The sequence below is a fragment of the Chinchilla lanigera genome, unplaced genomic scaffold (assembly GCF_000276665.1).
Source record: "Chinchilla lanigera isolate Chin_1 unplaced genomic scaffold, ChiLan1.0 scaffold00033, whole genome shotgun sequence".
Classification (NCBI taxonomy): domain Eukaryota; kingdom Metazoa; phylum Chordata; class Mammalia; order Rodentia; family Chinchillidae; genus Chinchilla; species Chinchilla lanigera.
Window position 1 is genome coordinate 17,850,614 of NW_004955434.1, and position 21,143 is coordinate 17,871,756.

The 21,143-nt window shown below is 40.8% G+C and overlaps 1 protein-coding gene across 3 annotated transcripts in view; it reads right to left on the reverse strand.

The window, feature by feature from the left end:
* Positions 1 to 21,143, reverse strand: part of Frem1 (FRAS1 related extracellular matrix 1) — a 147,415-nt gene that overhangs the window by 96,612 nt on the left and 29,660 nt on the right. For all 3 annotated transcript variants that reach the window (XM_013516387.1, XM_013516389.1, XM_013516388.1), the window contains exons 3-10: positions 19,651 to 19,745; positions 16,917 to 17,218; positions 15,202 to 15,398; positions 12,466 to 12,789; positions 9,237 to 9,345; positions 7,385 to 7,516; positions 4,453 to 4,797; positions 3,520 to 3,662 (exon numbers count right to left, since the gene is read on the reverse strand). In XM_013516387.1, the coding sequence (XP_013371841.1) occupies positions 3,520 to 3,662; positions 4,453 to 4,797; positions 7,385 to 7,516; positions 9,237 to 9,345; positions 12,466 to 12,789; positions 15,202 to 15,398; positions 16,917 to 17,218; positions 19,651 to 19,745 (1,647 nt within the window). The remainder of the gene's footprint in view (positions 1 to 3,519; positions 3,663 to 4,452; positions 4,798 to 7,384; positions 7,517 to 9,236; positions 9,346 to 12,465; positions 12,790 to 15,201; positions 15,399 to 16,916; positions 17,219 to 19,650; positions 19,746 to 21,143) is intronic.

A 21,143-nucleotide genomic window follows, 5' to 3' on the forward strand; every position in this document is an offset into this window, starting at 1 on the left:
TCTCCTCCATTAAAAAGATGGAAATAGAGAAATATGTGATTACGACTTCTTTAAAAGTCTATTACAGAAGATAAACTTATAAACAGATCTGCAGAGTTTGGTCTGATGTATTTGCCCAAACTTAGAAATAATCCTCTTTCAATAGTGTTAATTACCTTGGTATTATTACAGGGACATCTGACATATGAATTTATGTATATAAAAAGCAAAACTTATAAAATATATGATAACAAAAGAAGAAAAAATAAGTCCTGAAATTCCCACCTTTAAAGGGACAGTCTATTAAGAGTGACATGGTGGTCCAGAAACACAGCTCCGGTTCAACAGATGCATAGAAGATTTAGAAATAAATCATAGGTGGATTCAATATGGCTAACTAGAGGGGGAGTCACACTGGACCAACTCAGAGAAAATCAACTAAAACTACAGGTAAGAGGAACAAAGGGAGGGACATCCATCCTGATGCCCACATCCATCTGAAATAAGAGAATAGTAGATTGAACAAAGCATAGACACAGGAGTTTACAAAAGGGCAATCCAGCCCACAGGGCTGCCGGTGGCACAGCCACCTGGAGGCTGAGCGAGATTCACCATACTGTGAAGCCTCCAAGAAACGATGGACTGCAAAAATGTGGCTAACTCAAGCCAAAAGGGTGGATTTGGGGTACAGGGCCCCTTGCCTCTTGTACTTTGCTCTACACAGAGGACTCAGCATCCAGCAGCAAGTTTCCTAGGCACTGCTCCCCCTCCAGTGGGCTGCCAACTTTTTTTTTTTGTCATAAACCCTAACTGATGATTATAGAAGCAAAAATCCTCAATAAGATACTGGTGAAAGGAATGTAGCAAATCATCAAGAAGATTATACACCATGACCAAACAGTATTCACACCAGAGATGCAGGGATGCTTCAACATATACAAATCAATAAATGTAGTACACCATAGCAATGGAGCCGAAGACAAAAATCACATGACCATCTCAATAGAAGCAGAAAAATTACTTGACAAACTCCAACACCCATTCATGATAAAAACCCTACAGAAAATTGTAATAGGTGGTCTTTATCTCAATCTGATAAAAGTCATCTATGACAAACCAAGTGCCATCATCATACTAAATGGACAAAAGCTGAAAATGTTCACTCTAAAGTCAGGAACAAGAAAAAGATGGCTCTAACACTACTCCTATTCAATGTAGTTCTGGAAGCATTAGCCAGAGCAATTAGACAAGGGAAAGAAATAAAAGGAATAAGGATAGGAAAGGAAGAAGTTAAATTATCATCATTTGTGGAAGACATGATGCTCTACATAGAAGACCCCAACAGCTCCATGAAAAGACTTCTAGATTTAATAAACAAATTCAATTGGGTAGCTGGATACAAAGTCAATACTAAATAATCAGTAGCCTTCATGTACACAAATAACACTCCCTGACAGAGAAATTAGAGGGAAAACACCTTTTACAATAGCATCCAAAAAAAATGAAACACTTAAGAATCAATGTAATGAATGAAGAGAAAGGTCTCAACACTGAAAACTATAGCACTCTGAAAAAGAAGATTGAATATGATATCAGAAAATGGAAAGATATCCCTTGCTTTTGGGTAGGAAGAACCAACATAGCAAAAATGGCCATATTACCAAAAGCATTATACAGATTTAATGCAGTCTCAATCAACACACCATTAGCATACCTCAGAGAACTAGAGAAGACAATCCTAAAATTCATTTGGAAACAGAGGAGACCTAGAATAGCAAAAACAATTCTTGGCAACAAAGGCATGGCAGGGAGCATTAGAATCCCTGACAAAATCATACTACAGAGCTACTGTGATATAAACAACATAGTATTGGCCAAAAAAGACCTGATGATCAATGAAACAGATTAGAAGATGCAGAAACCACTCCAGACATACTTAGCCACTTTATTTTTGACAGAGCCAAATACATTCACTGTAAGAAAGACAGCCACTTTAATAAATGGTGCTGAAAAATTGGCTTTCTACATGCTGAAGACTAAAACTACACATATGTCTTTCACCAAGCATGCACTAAAATAAAATAAAAATGGATCAAAGATACAAATATAAAAACAAAAACACTAAATCTGCTGGAACATAGAATAAGTAAAACTCTTCAAGATGTAGGCGTTGGCAAAGACTTCATGAACAAAACCCAGACTGCAAAAGAAATACTATAAAGAGTCAGCAACTGGGTTCTCATCTTACTAAAAAGCTTTTGCACAGCAAAAGTAATCACCAAGAGAGTGGAAAGGTAAAGCACAGAGTTGAAAGTGACCGCTGACTTCCTTCGGTTTCTGAACTCGTATCTTTCTTTCTGATCATCCTTTCTACATTAGTCAGTTTTCCCATCGCTAAACATAATACCTGACATTTCCAGTGTAAAGGAGGGAAGGTTTAATTTGCTCGCGGTCTCAGTCCATGATCAGCTGGCTCCAAGGCAGAGACATCATGGTGGAAGAGCACGGTGAAACAAAACTGCTAAGTTCATGGTGGCCAGGAAGCCCAGTGCCAGAAAGGAACAGGCTAGAGGCCACACATAACACCCAAGGCCATGCCTCCGCAACCCCCAGACACACCAAGGGGCATGTTCTGCTAGTCTGCTAGGTGTTTCCTAATCCAAGAAAGTTGGCATGTCAGGATTAATGCTCACACCTTCCATTATATTCCTCTTAGCAAATGGAGGAATACTCAGCCATCTATGCATCGGCTCATGCCATTGATGGTGACACTGCAAGAAGACGTATGATGAATAGGACACATGCTGTAAGCAGTCATGCTAGGACAGGTTTGAGACTGTTGCATTCATACATATGCTACTTTCCAAGATCATAGGTATAAAATATCTAGCAAAATAATGTGCGTAGTAGGTGATCATTTAATCTCAGCTGCCTTCTTTTTAAACCGTTAGTACTAGCTATCCTCTTTGCCAGGATTCTACCCTTCCATAGTTGTCCAGACACTACGGATTCCATTTTCCCGTACTTTCTATATGACAATGTTTTCTTATGCTTATTTCTTGTTTCTCTATCTTTAAACTATACTCTCTAGTGGTAGTAAAACTATTAGATCTTCCAGTACAACAATAAGTAAGAGAAAATTTATGTATTGTGCATGTACCATGGACTAGGAAGTTCAGTGCTTTATAAGTGCTGTGATGCTTTCTTTCAAACTAACTCTATGAGGAAGGTTCTTCTACTCCCTGTTCTATGGGGAAGGAAAGAAGTATGCAAGTTGAGCAGTTAGCGCCAGGATCAAGAAGAAAACCGAGGCCCTCTAGCTCCAGAGATTACACTTTAATCACTACACATAAAAGAAGTATTTTCTTGAGTGCTAGAAAGCAATCAAATTGTGTTATGTTCTATATAAAAGGATCCCATGGTTAAATAACCTTAAAAACCAGAAAACACAGAAATTCATAAAGCTTTTTAGCTACAATAGCTTCCAGACCTGGTATCTGTGTGTAATACTACAGAGAATGTCCAGAAATAGTCTCTTACCTGTGGCTCTGAGAGATTTGGAGGTTCATGGCTGTCCCACATGACAAATTCAAAAGAATCTTCAAAAATTTCTCCACCAAAGTGATGATAGTAAATGATCCCATTGAGTAAATCCCTCTGAAGAAAGCCAGGGACAGAATAGCCTATAGAGCGCACAACATACCACCTTTTAGATTATATTGAGCCTATCTCTAAAAGTTTTCTGTGATTAGTTTATTGTATGTACTCAAGGAATCTGCCTTAAACATTTTAGGCACAACATTTATAAATAATATAGCAGAAAGGCTAAAATTGCTATTTACCCCCATCTTAATAATGTAGAAAAATTAGAGTTAGAAAAATATTTCCAAGAAATATCTTATTTTAAATATATGATGTGGCCAGGAGTTTAGCTCAGTGATACAGCACCTGCTTGGCAAGTGTGAGATCCTGAGTTCAACTCCTGGTACCAAATAAAGTAATATATGATGCAACACTAACTACTTGTTTGGTCCCTATTTTGTCAAACTCGTGAACTACCTACTTAAGAAGTAGTCATGAAATTATTCTACCAAAAAATACTGTTCATGAATTTATTCACCACAAATACTGTTCATGAAATTATTTTAATAGTCATCTAGAATAGGCCAAACATTTCCCTTTAGACTCACTTGTTCTATCATCCTGTAGGTAAATTTAAGTTTTCATAGCATAATGGTTATTTTGAGGCTCAGCTCTAGAACTTTCTGAATGTACAACCTCAGACAGACCAACTTAATTTACCTAACTCTAAGCCTTCCCATCTATAAAGTGGGAATAATAATATCTTACTTCCCAAGTGTAGTGTCTACCTTAGCACAAATTCGGATACAATTTTAGCCAACTCACCATTGCACAGAAAGTTCAATGAAAGAATCTACCCCATTCAAACTCTTGTGACTGCCTAGAACTTACCTATCAGCCCTGGCCCTGGCTTCTTCATGATCTCTCCAGCCTGCGGGGGTTTTGTGATATTAAAGAAGATATAGTCATCGCTGGAGTCCATGTCCGAGGCTCTTAGCATGGACCTCTGAATCAAGACGGTGTGCCCCTCCTCCAGCTCAATGACAACATTGGTTATGAGGAATGGGGGGCTGTCATCTTTGGGTAGAATGTTAATAGGAAACTTGTGACGGATGCTGTGGTATCCATCGAATATCCTGAAGACCACAAAGTCTTTGGTGGAGTCACTGTCGTCGTGGTGATAGCGGACCACGCCAGCCTGAAGGTCTGACACAGTGAAGAGAAATCCTTTCCCCCCTGATAAGAAAGCAGAGGTGGAGCAGCTTGAGTAAGGGAACCTGCAGGTGGCAGCTGCAGGGAACAGCACTCCAGGAAGGGGGAACAAACACAGCGGCACAACCCCTACCTCTCCCTCCTGCAGAAACCGCACAGCTGCTAGGTTGGGGCTTGGGGCAGAAAAAGCCATCATCAGCTGAAAATATCACTAGTCAGAAATGTATCAAATAGCCCCGACAAACTCCTCACTAAGTCAAAACTCATAAATGGTCTGCAGATTATGTAGTGGGCTCTGGGACGTCACAACTCTGGCTTTGAACACTGGCTCTGCCACTTTACTGTGCAGACAGAGGCACGGTATTTTATTAGAGACTCCTCTGTAAAACAGGGATAGCAATCCTGTGATAGTTAAATTTCTATGCTGACTCAGCTGGCTTATTCCCCAGCATCATACATAAATAAACAACTAAAGAACATTGTTTCCGAATGGTTCTGAGGACAGTGCTTCTGCAAAAGATTAGCATTTGAATCATTGCACTGAGTAAAGAAAATCTGCGCTCATGGATCTGTTGAGGGCCAGGAAGGACACAGAAAGGATGGGTTCTCTCCTGAGCTGGAACATCCATCTTCTCCCCTCACGTATCAGAATTCCTGGTTCCTGGGACTGTGAACTCTGCAACTCACACCAGCACCCCCGAGCCCCGGGCAGCCCCTTGCTTCTCAGACCTTTGGCCTTGAACTGGGAGTTACACCATCAGCTGCCCTTGTTCCCAGGCCTCCGTCTAGGAATGAATTACTCCACGAGTATTTCTAGTTCTCCAACATGAGGCTTCTCAGTCTCCATAATTTCATAAGCCAATTACAGTGATAAGTCTCATATATATTTGTTTCCATTGACACTAATATAAAGACCTATCTATATTCCATAGCAAAGATAAAGGAACTTGAATAATAATAATCCTGTAATAAATAGATTATTCTCCAACTCATTGTCATCATCCCACAGCACAAATTTCTTAGGGGAATGATCTTGAATGGGCATCATCAACCCCATCTGGGAAGCTGCTGGAAAGATATCAAGCCCTGCCCCTGGCCCACTGAATCAGAAATGTTCTTTCAAGCCTTTCAGGAGGGTCTAGTGCATTCTAATGTTTGAGAGTCACTGGCTTAAGGGCCAACAGCTAGAGTTGGCACAGATTTGACTTTGTGATTTGAATCTCAGTTCTGCCACTTTCTAGGTGTATGACTTAGGCAAATCAGCTTTTTCTCTGAGTCTCAGATTCCCTATTCATAAAATGGGAATAGCAACCATATCTTGCTCCACAAAGCTGAAATGGAAGAAATAACATAAATGACAGGCACAAAGTAAATGGTTAGTTAATGTTAGTACTGCTGTTTTCACCTCTCCTAATCCCAGAGCAGCATTGCTTTACAGCTACCATTCCTAGTTTCATTTCAGCAGTATTAATAAGCATTGCTTCAAGTTTTGATCAGAACATTGTGATTCTTGGTGGCAGGAGCACCCAATTACTCTCCTCACACCACATGGCTCCATGAAAAACCTCAAAGAATAAATTACTAAACCGTTACATCACAGGCACTGCTATTTTCCGGTCTGATGGCCACTTCCTACTTCTTCCTTACTAAGATAAGAGAGTCCTGGTTGTATTTGGCATGACACTGTAGTCAATTAAAAATACTCCAGTTTTCAGACTCCCATCGTGCAGAGGGGCTGCAAGTGACAAATTAGGTACAAAGATATAAGTGGAAGTCATTGTGCTGGGCTCCTGGAAAAACACACTACGAGAGCAAACTTAGCTGGGTACAACATCTTTCTTTGTCCCTTCTACCTCTTTCAGTCTTAAAGACATTTAAAAAACTCTAATTATTAAGCCACTAGAGTTGAATTTCTTTTACATGCAACTGAATATGTACCCTAACTGACAAACACCAGTTTAAACTGACCTCCCACTGTCCTGGAATTGAGCAGGAAAATTTATCATGATTTATCTTTTTTTAATTTTATGATTCCTTGTCACACATGATGATAAATCAGGGTTCTCTTTTCGCTTTATAGTTAAGCAAACTAAGAGGATAATTGGATTATCCTGTTAAAAACAACAGATTATTTTATCATGAAGTATGAATATTATATTTTAGGATGATACCTTGGTAACTACCATCTATATAATTATAAATCCATTTCATATAAACTATGGCAACTAGTAATAACATCATAACATTATCGCTGAAGTGTTAAAAGAAAGGTTTTCTATTTTAAGTATGTTTCCTGCAACCAAGAAATCAGAGGGAGATAGTTAGTTTTCCAAAGGAAAAATACAGTTAGCTAAGGAGCATGTCTAGAAGACGCCCTACATGACACCCACAAAACAAAACTGTGTCAAGTACAAACCATGGTTCACAAATGTCACACACTGACTTGAGTATCCCACACAATAGCATACAACTTCAAGATTACTTAGCTTTCTGCATATGACAATTGCATTTGGAGATTGGGCCCAAGAGGTGCTACATGTACCCTATTGAATATGATTTGAAGAAAATACTTCTTGGGTTCTTTTTTAGGCTGCACAGGTAGGTCATTCACCTCTAACTGTAAGCCGTCCATGCTGCAGACCATCGACGGTGACCAACTGGACGGCGTCAATGTTATCGTTGTCAACAATCTGGAACTGTTCCCAGGTGATGGCCCGAGACTGCCCCTCCAGGAGATTCAGACCTACAAGAGGAAGTGGACAAGCGTCATGCAGAGTTACATGGCATCTGGCATGTCTGCTTAAGGAGAAGATTAATAAATTTTCATTCATGACACTATCTGAAAGTAATTTTTTCAGATGCTTTTCAAGAAACTTGAATGTAGCTTGTGTTTTTAGTAATAACTTTATTCTTAGTACTATTGCCTCTAATCTGACAACTTGACAGTTATGATACATCCTTAAAAATCAAATTAAATACTGCAGGAAACAGCATGTGTTATGTCCACAGTGTTCTCTATTTCAAAAATGTCCACAGGGTGTTTTTCAGAGACTACATCCAGCTGTTTTCAGAGGACAAAAGAATTATAAGGTGCTTTTATATGTAATTTGTGAAAGTATACATAGCCCACAGCCAGAAAATGTAATGTGGTTCAATATACTTACACAGAGCTACTGTTCTCAGGCATGTTTAACACTGTTAGGTGTACTTAATGTAGATTCCAAAAAAAAAAACTAAGGTCTTTAACTTATGGTCTAAAATAGAATCTTGGTTTTTTTTTTTGTTGTTTTGTTTTGTTTTGTTTTGTTTTTTGGTTTTTTTTTTCCAGTACTGGGAATCGAACTCACAACGTCGCACTTGCCAGGCAGGCGCTGTGCCACTGAGCTAAATCCCCAGCTCCCTAAAATAAAATCTTGTGCTTGGAACCTGCACACCAGAGGTATGGAGAGCAATTTGCTTGCTTGTCACAGCAGGAATACAGACAGGATTCCATGATCAGGATTCCGAAAGTGAGCTGTAGCATCATCAAACATCTTCATTACCAACAGGGTTGGGAGCTGTCAAGTTGTTCACCTTTTCCCCACCCCACCCGCATCTCCTCCCAGTCACAATGGCTCCATCTCCACCCTGGAAACATCAGCACTACAGAATGATCCACCTGCTTTATATAAGAGGTGATCAGCTGAGCCATCCCACCTGCTGCAGTTTGATCTTGAACGTCCTCAAAGTTCCATATGTCAGTGGTTTGGTTCCCAGGGTACACTGTTGGGAGGTGTTGCAGCCTTTAAGAACTGGGGTCAAAAGGGAGGTCTTTAGGTCATTGGAGGCATGACCTTGAAGAAGACTGGGACTGCAGTCTCTTCTTCTGCCTCTCTTTTTGTTTTCTGGCCATGAGGTGAGGAATTTTGCTTTGGCATTGTACTCCCACCGTGATACGCTGCTTCACCACAGGCCCAAAGCAAAGGAGTCAACCAACCATGGACTGAGACAAAACTGTGAGTCAAAATAAATCTTTTCACCTGTACACTGACTATCTGGGGTGTTTGTCATAGTGATGGAAAGGGTACTGCACAACACCTTTTCACCTGCTTCTCCCCGGACTCTTCTTTTCAGTATAGGGTTAGCGCATGTGATCTGCCTCACAGTCTGTTTCTAGGGAAACTTGGTTAAGACTTTCAATATGTGAATGAAAGAAAGTTGAAATTTGTTCTTTTGGCTTATCTCCTACCAAGGAAAGAAGGTAGCCTCAGAATACAACAGCACTGAATTTAAATTTCTTAGCTTGCTGCTAGAAAAAAATAAAACAAAAACAAGCAGAAAAGATCTATCTGATGTCCTTAACATATGAGTTTTAGTTACCTCATTTGTAAAATGAGAATAAAATGACCTTCCTTTGTGGATCCTTCTACCTTCTTACGTTCCCTGCAGGACCCCGGGGCTCAACACCTCCCACTGAGCCTCACCCGTATTCCAGGACACTCGTGGGGCATTGGTATCTGCTGTTCTGATGGAGATGTGGACCGTGATGGGTGCACTTCTTTCAAAGAAAAAGTCATACAGCTCCAGCTCCACCTGGCAGTAAACAAACGGATGTGAACTACATACTGACACATTAAAGTACAGTTAAAGTACAGCTCTCCTTTTACATAAACAGATGGATTCAGGCTTCTATTGTTCTCAGATCTTTCTCTTGTTTAACTTTAAATTTATTTCTATTTTTTAAACATTTATTTTTACAACCAATTGAGACAAGTTTTACATATTATATAACTTACTCATTTTAAGTGTATATTTCTATGATTTTTAAATAAGTTTACTAAAGTTGTATAAACTTCAGATAAATAAATGTAAATCATTTCCACTGTACCCATAGAATCCTCATGCTCATTACTGCCAGTTCTCCTCACCACCCTCTCTACCCTGATACCAATGATCTGCTTTCAATCTCTGTATATTTGCTTTTTGGGGCAGTTTCACTTAAATGAATTTTTGGGGGCCTTTTTGAGACAAGGTTTCACTATGCATTTCAGGCTGGCTTTAAACTCTCTCTGCAGCCCAGGTTAACCTCAAACTTGCAGCAATCCTCCTGCCTCAGTCTCCTGAGGCTGCGAGTACGGGCATGTACTACCATGACCGGCTAAATGAATTTTCATTCTGTATCCAATTTTGTTAAGGTGCTTGTGTTAAAGTTTGGGGTTTTTCCCTGTAAAGAGTGAGTCTTTTTTTTTTTTTTTTTTTTTTGGATAGGTGAAGTATTTTCTTCTTAGGTATTATACTTGATTTTTTAAAAATTGACTCATAATTCACATATTTATATGGACCAGCATGGAATTTCAATACATGCATAAAAATTGCAATAACCAGACCAGAGTAACTGGCATACGGGTCACCTCAAATATTCATCATTTCCATGTTTGAAGCATGCAAAGATCCTCTTTATTAGCTATTTTGAAATATATGAGATGTTGTAACCGTGGTTGGTTTATTATGCTATGGAACATTAGAGACGTTCTTTCTGTACACCTGGTCCCTGTACGCATTAACATTCTCTCTCCCAGCTGCGGATATAGCTCAGCAGCACAGGCACCTGCCTGGCAAGTGCAAGATCCTGAGTTTGATTCCAAATACCAAAAAAATGTCAAAAAACCATCCTCTGTCCATCCTCCCTTCCCCTGAGGCTCTAGATTCTGTTCCTTCATGTATCAGTATTTTTAAATTTTCTCCTCCATGAAAGAATTTATTAATCTGAAATTGGGAAATATGGTGGAGTAGTGTCCCTTCATTTGCTAGGGCTGTCTCACTATAGTATTAGTCCACTCCAATCTCTCTCTAAGGAAGAGGCTTTATACCAGTGGGTCTCAAGAGCAACTTTGTACCCACCTCACCTCCAGGGGATATTTGGGGCTGTTAGAGACATTTTTGGCTTCACCAAATAGCTACTGGCAATTGTAGGAGAGGCCAGTGGTGCAAACATCCAGCCACTCGGAACAGCTCCCAGCACAAAGTATTATGTGACCCAAAATATCAATGGTGCTGATTTTCAGACACTCTAATTTAAAGGCATCTATCACACTACATATATTTTTAAAAATCTAGAATTTTTTGTTCTCATGAAATCTACAACTAGTAAGTTGAGGATACATGGTAAGATTTGAGCTTTATTACATCTATGTATATATTGCACCAGATATTGAGAGAAGAAGGTGAGATATAATACATAAATACAAGGCACACTGCCTACTTTTGAAGAATGTGGGGTCCACTTTGAAAGGGTAGGGGAAGGAAGCAGAGTGCCATGTATCCACAAATATTAAATAAGAAAAAAAAGAATCAAAAGTGCCAAAGTAACAAACTAAACATGAATCAGGAGATGCAGGAGATGCTTTTTTTGGAGTTGAAATATAAAATATATATTAGGTTGGGCCATAGGCCCAGGTCTTTCACCACACATGCTTAAGAAGCACACAGTCTCCACTGAGAATACTGAGTTACCTTCTAACAACAAAATCACACATTTGGAAGGTTCTTCTTTAAAATTACATTCTACAGTTCCAGAAAATACTCCCAGAAAACAGCTACAATAGCAATGATTTATGTTTGCACTCAAGGTAACACTGGTCGTAAAATGAGAAATTCCTTCATAATAGGGAAAGGAAGAGAGATGATAGAAGAAAAGAAAAAACAGCTGCCATATTGTACTACACAAAGAGAAGAAAATAAAAGCAGAGGGCAAAGCACAGCATTCCTAGTCTGAAGTCTTCTGACTGCCCTTGAGGCTAAATGCTGAAAAAGCCTAAATTACACAGAGGGCAATTTGTTAACCCCAGGGACACTCATTTTCCTTAATAAACCTGAACTCCAGTCTATATCAATCTGCTCGTTTAAATTTTCCATCCTGCTCGAATCAACTTGCTGGTGGGTCTTTAAAGATGTGAAGTGTTATTATGTGCAAGCCTGTAACCAGCTGTTTTCCACTCTCAGTGAATGCAAAACAAGAGGGAAGAGGCTGAAGCTAGAGCAAAAGGGATTTAGATCAGAGAGAAAGAGGACTTCCTACAGGACAGTGACAGTGAAATTAGTCACTCAGTGAGACTGTGGAATCCCCCCTGTGAGTGCCCCTCATACAAAGCTCTTGCAAACAAAAAGGAATGAAAGAATGTGTTAGTAAGAAGCCATGAACAAACGCACCTCTCACATCAGTGGTCTGTGCTGTTGAAGGTGGTAGAAGGACCTCAGAGCTCCCAAGCTAGAAAGCCTAGGCCAAATATGGCCCGCCAAAAATATTTTTGGAGTTGGCACAATATATTTTATAATTTTAAATTATGGTTTTTTAATTTAAAAATTTTTTAAAAACAATTTTTAAAAAATATGGGTGTCCAACTTCCCGAGACAAATGACAGCTACAGCAACCTGGCACCAAGTTCCCACGTGGCACTGGTGGTCTGGAGCTGAGCTGCAGCTACTTGCTGACACTAGCGCCTTCATTTTGTCCCAGCACAGCGTCTCTGTGCAGGTTTGTTGATTTGTTTACCTGCTTGGCTTTCCGGGCATTTAGTTTGCATCCTGATTCACAGTAAATGGTTCTCTTCTGAAGCAACGAATGTTCAAAGGAATCTGAACCTGAGGGTTAACGAAAGTGCCCTCCTAAGTAGCTCTGTGAATACCAACTAAGCTGGATGTCCTCTTTCTTACCTCAAAATGTCTCCTCTCCCAGTGGCTGTTGTTTGGTGGCTGATAAGCAATCTGCATGTCACTGAGGTGTCTCCAGGTGAAGGAGGAGATAGGTTGGGAGTGGTCCATGAGGTGAGTGATGTAGCCCTGGAGGGGGGCTTTTGTGATGTTGAACACCAGCAATGGTTTAGGGGTCTCATCCTCTTCACAGTCCAGAACAGATGTAGTCAAAGAGGTCAGGATGAACTGATCCACTTCCAGAATAAACGTGGACATGAACGCAGCCCTTGGAATCTGGTTCGGAATGCCAGCTCTGATGTGGACGGGCAACCATGCACTCTCTGACTTTTGAAGGAGAAATAAAATGCAAAGGAGGAGATAATATGAATGAAGCTATAATATACAGGGTTAATGGCATGATATGTAATAAAGCTACAGCCTAGCATGTATCCAGCTGTGATCTGAAGCCTGGCTGCACACTAAAATCACCCAGGGACTGTTAAACACGTACTGTTGATCAGGACCCATTTCCAGACATCTAACTATTACAATGAGCAGACAAGAAAAATAGTATTTTTAGAGCTCTCCAGAGACTTCAATATGCAGCCAGTTAAAAAGGGAGCACCCATTATGGTATCAAAAAGAGCTGTGTTTGGGGCTGGGGATTTAGCTCAGCGGCAAAAGTGCCTGCCTGGCAAGCGCAAGGTCGTGAGTTCGGTTCCAGGTACCGGAGAAAAACAAAAAAAAAAAAAAAAAAAAAAAAAAAAAAGAGCTGTGTTTGTGATTCTCTCTCCAGCACCTGTAATTTGTCTGACTGTAGACAAATTATCCAACTACTATGTTTCATTTTCTTCATATCTGTAGATGAAATTCAGGAAAAAAAAAATGAAATTCCGTACTCCCAAGTATTAAGTAAATACTAAATGAAACAGCCAAAGCAAAGAAGCTGGTAGTGGCTGGCACAACCCAGCAACCTCTCCTGGTCATCCCGCCTATCTCTTGCCAGGTGGTTTTAAAGGGAGAGGGAGGCCAGACTAGTCTCAAACTTGCAATGATCCTTCTGCCTCAGCCTCCCCAGTACTGGGCTTACGGGTATGCACCACTATGCCCGGCTTTAAAGGGGGAAGGAAAGGATGAAGGAAAAAATGCCTTTATAGCTCTACTCATACAACTGAAAGAGGGTTGCTCAGTTGTGCTGTAGAGCAAGGGCATCGCAAGTGAACCTTCAGGCTAGAAATACATTCTCCCAAAATAAGAGAGCTATGAGTGAAAGACCTCCCAAAGAAACCATGCAATGGCTTCGTGGAACCTGAGGTCTCAATAAATGTTATGGGTCAGAAGATTCCCCATAGCAACGTGTCCCATGGCTGAGAGAACCATTCTGGTTCAACTGTGAGATGACCCCTCCTACTCCAGTTTCAGTATCCAGCAGAATGAAATGAATGTGGCTTTGACAACCGGGTCCTCTCAACAATGCAGATGTCTGAACCCAGGAGATCTGGACCCATGTTTATGCCCTTACCTCGTACTACCAGACAAAGGAATCTGCCTCAGCTGATTTACCTGACCAGTTAGGCTGAAGCACCTCAAAGGGTTCTTAAATCTAAAATTCTATGGTCTTGTTTAATCATTTCCTTATCTTTCCATAAATTATCAACTTTTGGGGGTAATAACGTTCAATATTTGACTAAGCCTTTTGGGGGAAATTCTAGTGGGAAGATAGAGTATTAAAATGGAAGTCTTTCTAAATATCATCCCAGATCATCTTTATATCAGCACAAAATCTGAGCTGTTTCCACAGGCACACTGTGGCCAGAGTTTCCAAGATAAACAAGCTGTCAAGTACCCAAATCAGTAGAGTAGCAAGCTAAATATTTCGTAAAAGTTGACTTCACTTTTGGTCATCATTTCAGTGTGAAGAGATCAAGAGGAGAAAGAGTGAGAGAAATTAGAAGCTGGTGGAAGGTGGGACCCTGTCACCTGGAGGACCCAATTCTTCATCCGGAAGTGGGAAAGAGAGACAATGGTGCTACCTGCCACAGCCATGAAAGTGGCACTTAGCTACCCCTCCCTCCTAGTTCCCTATGGCCTTGCAGAGTGGACCCCAGTGGCAAGGAGAAAATAAAGCATTGAGAAGAAGGTATTGCCAAGAGTCAACCAACAACAGAAAAAGTCAAAAAACAAAAGGAAAAAAGTTCGGGCAGTTGGTGCTGGAGTATAGCTCAGTGGTCGAGTGTATTCTTAGCATGTACAACGCCCTGGACTCAGTTCTAGAACCAAGAAATTAAAAAAGCTCTATGCCAGGCATGGTGGTGCACACCTATGACCCCAGCACTCAGGAGGCTGAGGTAGGAGGATCTTCATGAGTTTGAGGCCAGCCTGGGCTACATAAGTGAGTTCAAGGCCAGCCTGCAAGACCCTGTCTCAAAAAAAACCAAAAAAAATTAATTAAATTATTAATAAAGTTCTGGAGATAAGGAACAAAGATAGTGAACATGTAAATAGCCCTGGCCCTTCCCACATTGGGATGTACAGCTACCAGAGAAAGAGAGAAATTTGGTGCTAATATTATGCATAAAAGCTACTGTGTTAAGTAGTTACAGAGTAAACAAGCCTGCAGTTACCATGAGACATTGGGCAGCTGCACCCCAATAGCGCAGGACTTTTCCCGGCAGAGGAGCCAACACCAGCCGCCCCATGGAGATGGCTTTCTTCCTGTGAGTCAGCTGGGGACACCAACACATAACCAGACTCTACCTTGTAAACAATTTTACTCCTGCTGTCCGTGAGGTCGAGCTGGATGGAGATATAATCGATGTCGGGAGAAGGGGGTTGCACGTGTTGATAGCGAAGCCCCATCAGCAGGAACTCCTCACAGCTCACCTTGAGACTTCCTATTTTCTTCAGTCCCAGGGTACAGCTTCTGCCTGGACATTTCAGTTCTGTCCCTAGTTCTAGAATGCACAGTGGTGCGTTAGGATTGCCCTTTAAACACAGCTACTGTAAAAATTAAACAAAAGACCTTTCTCCCGTGGGTGCTATTCTTTCTCACCACCTAAGCACACTCAGGTACACCTTCTAACCGCTCACTGAGTGGGTTGCCATTATGTTGAAAGCTGATAATTTCCCTTACTAAACAGACAGTTGACCAGTTGCCTCTCCAAGCCTTTCTAATAAAACTTTGAGATAAAGTATAATAAAATGTGTTTTCTGGTGTGTGAACATCTCTGATGAATGGGACAATGACTCACTGTAGGACTTCCCCAGCCTCGTGCCAATCTTCCCTGTAAGGCATCAGCCCGATGGCTCTGTCACACAATGTCCCCTAGACTGTTCTACTCATTCAGATCCTCAGATGTACTCCGATCCCATGTATCCTTCTAGAGCCAATGAGTCTTTTACTAAACCCTTTCTTCAACATTCCGTCACCACTCAAACTTCTGTGTCTCACTGAAAACTATAACTCTCCAGGTGTCCTCATGCCTCTGTCCAATTGGATCTCTCACTCTTCTTGGGTCTATGAATCTCACAGACTACTTCTTTTTTGAGTCTTACTTCTATGATGTACAAAACAGATCATCTATTTCTTCACCAGATGGTGGTAAAGATCAGATGAGATAATTTTTGTTCAAGAGCACCTTCAGTAAACCTCTGTCCAAATTCAAGCCATTATTTACAGCCATGATTATTCCTTACACTTCTTGGCACACTTCCTATAGAAGAACACTTTTGTGCTACAGGAAGTGCCCAAAATCTACTGCCTGAACAAATACTAGCAGGAACATTGTCCGTCAACCCTCCTTGAATTAAACATGGCTGCTACCTATCAGTTCTATTTCACGCTAGACAACAACCCAGTAACACTTAAGGAAATATAGATAAAACTACCCTTACTACTGCTGCCATTACTATTAGTAACAGCTGACAATCGATTAGTACTTACTCTGAGTCAGACACTATGTTATGCTGTGTGTGTGTGTGTGTGTGTGTGTGTGTGTGTGATTTCATTTACTCCCATCCTTACACAGCCCGATGGAGCAGCTATTATCTTCTCCCAACCTACAGGGGCCCATAGCAGTTAATAACTAAAATAACGCGGGAAATAAACAGCAGAGGTTGCTTTCAAATCTATGTCTTTCTGCTCCCAAAATTTAGGCTCTTGCCAGGCATGGCGGAGCACGCCTGTAATCTCAGCACTTGAAAGGCTGAAGCAGGAGGCTTGTTGGAGTTCGAGGCCAGCCTGGGCTACAAAGTGAGTTCAAGGCCAGCCTGAACTGCATAGTGAGCTCGTGTCTCATAAAAAAAAGACCAACAACCCCCAAAGTTTAGGCTCTTGACCACTAACCTATACTTTTCAACAAGACAAAAGTCATTTTCATTCATGGAACCCTTTGTCATGGTGGACGATGACTATCTAAGGATATTTTTCTCAGCATTAGTAACACTCTGATAAGTATTAAAGGATATCATACGAGACTCGGGGAAAAAATTGTGTGGCTGATCTCCACGCGGTCCTTCTGGTCCAGGCTCCACCACAACCATCTGGCCGTGGGCTGGCAGATGAGTGTCCACAGGGTCCAACTTTACTGTGCACTCCAGGCCAGCCGTCCTGTCATAATCAAACTGGAGCAGGTTCTTATCGATAGCTCGGGACAGGCCGTGGAACTCGGACACCTGCAGCGCGCGGCTCCTCATCCGGATGATGTTACAGTCTGGTTCCACGAGGTAGACCCGCAGGAGAAAGGTCTCCGTGAAGGTGTCTGTTTCAGTGAATCTGTGCACAGAGTAAAGCAAAGGCAGTGTTTACTGATGCTCAGCTACTTCTGATCCCTGTCACTTAACTTGAAGCTGAAAGCCTGACCTCCACAAACCTGGTACACAGGGTGGTGTTTGAACTTTGTTTCATGCTCTGCCCCCAACCTGTCTATTCACAGCTCTTCTTCTCTTTTCCTTGGATTCAGTGCCTTTTCCTGCCGCTTCCCCCTTTGAACATCTTTCTTTCAACACCTGCCTTCCACTCAGCGTCCACACTGCTATTTAGTGACTGCTGAGGTCTTGGCATCTCACTTCCAGCACACGTGTAATTTCAGAACACAAGGTCTGTGTGATTTACGCTTTAGTGTTAACTCAGGACTGAAGGGGTGAAGGGTTTCTGAAGCATCAAATGAAGTATCATGGCCTTTTTTCCTCAAAAACTCCGTAAATGGGTGGTCATTTAACTAGTCTGGGTGCTCACTCAGACTTGCTGTGTAAAGTCGTCCAGCAATTGCTACTGCCGTCCCTTCCGTGCTCTCAGTGACTGTTCTGAGTACGGAGGGGTGCTCTGTTCTCTATATTTGCAGACACGAATGGAGGTGAGCTGTTATTTTAGAAAATCAGTGATGAGTTTGCATTAATAATGCAATCTCCAATAGCTATGCTTTTATTATGGTCCAGGCAGTGCGCTAAATTCTACAACAGAATCTTTTTCGATCCTTACAGGAATCTGTAATAGACGTTGTCAGTTTCACTTTAAAGATGAGGAAGGTGAAGACAGAGAAGCCCAGGAGCTGGCCAAAATGGCTGAGGAGGAGATAAGTGGGGAATAAACACGCTCCCTGATCCTCGGCCTCCAACTCCTCTACCATCCTCAAAACTAAGCACAGTCCTGGCTCCTCTAACCCTGCCCTCTGTGTGTACTTTTCAAACTTTCCTGCCCCTAGAATTTCAAGAAAGGAGTGGGATCAACCAGAATTCATTAGCTTTTCAACCCCTCCTGGCAAGCTCTTTGAAGTCAGTTTGTTTTTTTAACTCTAGAGTTTTGAAAGATCAAACAGCCTGGACTGCTGATTTTGTAGCCTTCTAAGGAATCCTGCTCGTAGAAAAGGAATTCTTCCTAAGGAATCCTTGCCACTTTATTTTCTGTGCCTTCCTTTTGACACTTCTGGCTCTGCTTCCTAATTATCTGCCCATCTTTTTGCCTTAGATCATGAGCACCAACGGGGTCTGTGTATCTTCATTCTTGTGCTTCCTATGCTCAACATAGATCTTTATCTACAGTAGTGGTCAGAGATGTTTATAGAACGATTCACTGCTCAGTGTCTTCCTCAAAAGTCTTTTGCATTAGTTTGTGCTTAAAGAAAATCTACACCAACATATTTTAACTAAATATTCTCAAGAGCAATAAAAGACAAGTAAAAAACTATACAAAGCCCTACTCCACCTATATTGAGTTCTCAGTTGTTTCAATGAAATCAGTAATACTATCATTACAACCTTAAAGTTAATTTTACTGAGATATCCTATGCTGTGAAATTTATTCTTTTACTGCATAACTGCAGCTTTCAGTGTATTCATGAAGTTACACAACCATCGTGACTAACTTCAGAACATCTTCACCACCCCAAAAGCTATCCATTAGTAGCCCTCCCTCAATTGCCTCTCCTCCAGCCTCGGCCGTCCACGGTACTGATCTACTTCTGTCTCTATGGCATTCTGACATGTCATAGAAATAGAACTATACAACATGTGTTCTTTTGTACCTGGCTTCTTTCACTTAGCACAGCATGTAAAAGGTTCATTCACACTGTAGCATGAATCACAGCTTCATTCCTTTGTATGGCTTAATAACAGTCCATGCCATGAACATATCATTCATCAGTGGGAGTTTTTCAATATTTTAGCTGCTATAAACAATGCTGCAAGGCTTTGCATAAACTTTGAATTTTATTTCTCTTGAGTATATATAACTAAAAGGGAAATTACTGGGTCATACTGTCAATCCTATGTTTAACTTTACAATTGACTATACTTAAACACATTTGTATTATTTAAAGATTGCACTTCTTTAAGCCAGTAATTAAAAAGAATTTCATTTAATTTTGGAGTATATTTTTAACCTGATTCTCCTTAAGAATTTGTAGTTTGTAGTTTCTGTTTCCCATGACAAGTGATGGGCTGGAATACTAGAGACTGGGTAAGAGACGAGAAGGAAAGAGAATGAAGTTAGCAGTGTGTGGGAGAACCACGGCGAAGGCAACGCAAATGAAGATAATTGAAAGCCGGCTGCAGTTCTTGTGTCACCCACTCAGGTTCTCCCATTTCCCTGATTACCTTCTCCTTTGGAATCTATTAGCTGCTGTCATGATAATATATAGCACAGGAAGGGCCCAGGAAGTACACGAGTGATTATCTGGCGAGAAATAAGCAGCGTCCGGTGCCACTCACCTGTACAGCCTGAGCTTCACGGTGTCCTCATGGAGAATAGGGCAGCCGTTGTGAGTGTACCTCACTTCGTTAGGAAGGAAGTGGCAGTCAAAGACCTGGTTTGCAGGGAGAAATGGATACACAGCTATGAGAACACTGGTGTACCTTTCATTTTCCTAGCTCTAGCGTACAGTGTGGAGAAACAGTGGTCTGCTAGCGCTGTGCATGTGTGTACCTGTGTGTTTTAAACACCAAAAACCTCCTCAACCCAGCCCCATTCTGGTCCCCATCCTGCTTGTACAGCTGGGTCTTGTTTTGAGACCATCCAATCTATAAAAATCCAAGCAGATAAAGAAAATGAATTAAGGGATGACTACTTGTCTAAATGGTTATCTTTTCACAGACATACTGCTTTTAAGACGTGGTTTCATTTAGCAAAGTTTTATTTTGTCCCTTCTGGAGATTATGGCAATTGACTTAGGTCTTTCTGTGTGTCTGCATCCATTATCCCACCCACAAATGCGCTGTGTTTGGTCTGTGTATTTCTTTCTCCTTCTATTTCTTTCTTTCCCAGACAGCATTTTCACATTAAAAATGAAGCCACTGACTATGCACACTATTCAGAGTCTAACTGATCCACAGTTGTTATTAGTTATGTAGTGTAATGGCACAGAGTTCTAAGGACAATTTCCTCTGCTTGGATACAGATACAATTAACTACATCACCTCACTCAAAATTAGTAAGATAATTGCTTTTTATTTTTAAAATTTTTTATTTTTTTTATTTTTAAGCACCCTAGTTTTCTCTTTTTTTTAAACCTAGCTTGAGAATGCTAGTTTTTGAAGAAGTCTTTCTTTCCAGCCCCTATGGCCCTCATTCTGTCCAGTCTGACCTGGTAGTTTTGAGAAATGCCTTTGAGATAGTTACGTATCCTCACTGTACAGTTCATGGTGTTTAGTCCATTCCTTTTCCGGCTTCAAACATTTTCAGACAACATAATGCACCCCAAGAAAACGTTATCACTAATACAAATTATTTTCTTGTCCCACAGATAGTACTGGTTCCTCTTTTAATTGACAAGCAGGAGGGAGATAAAGGGAAGTCCTTCCCCATATCATTGACAAATAGTTGTGGTAATAAAGAGACAATCTGCTTTGTTAAAAGAAACATCTGTTTTATGTTTCGTAGTATGTTTTCCTTTTATAAAAGGCGACAACCATAATTGTCCATAAATTTACTAAATAAAACAAAGGAGAGCTAAATCCTTTTCTAATTACTGTCTAGCTTTGTTTTTTCCACTTCAACTGCTTTTCAATTACAATTTATAATTAAATTGTCACACGTTCCTAACTCATTACTCACTTTAATGACAGTAAACGGGTTCAAACGAGGGAAATTTTCTTACTGCTGTATTTCCTATTAGAAAAGGCTTGCTCAGTGCTAACCTGAGGTGCTTTTCCACCTAGAAAATGTCTTACTTTGGGACAGGTGTACGAAGTGCTATTATGAGGAA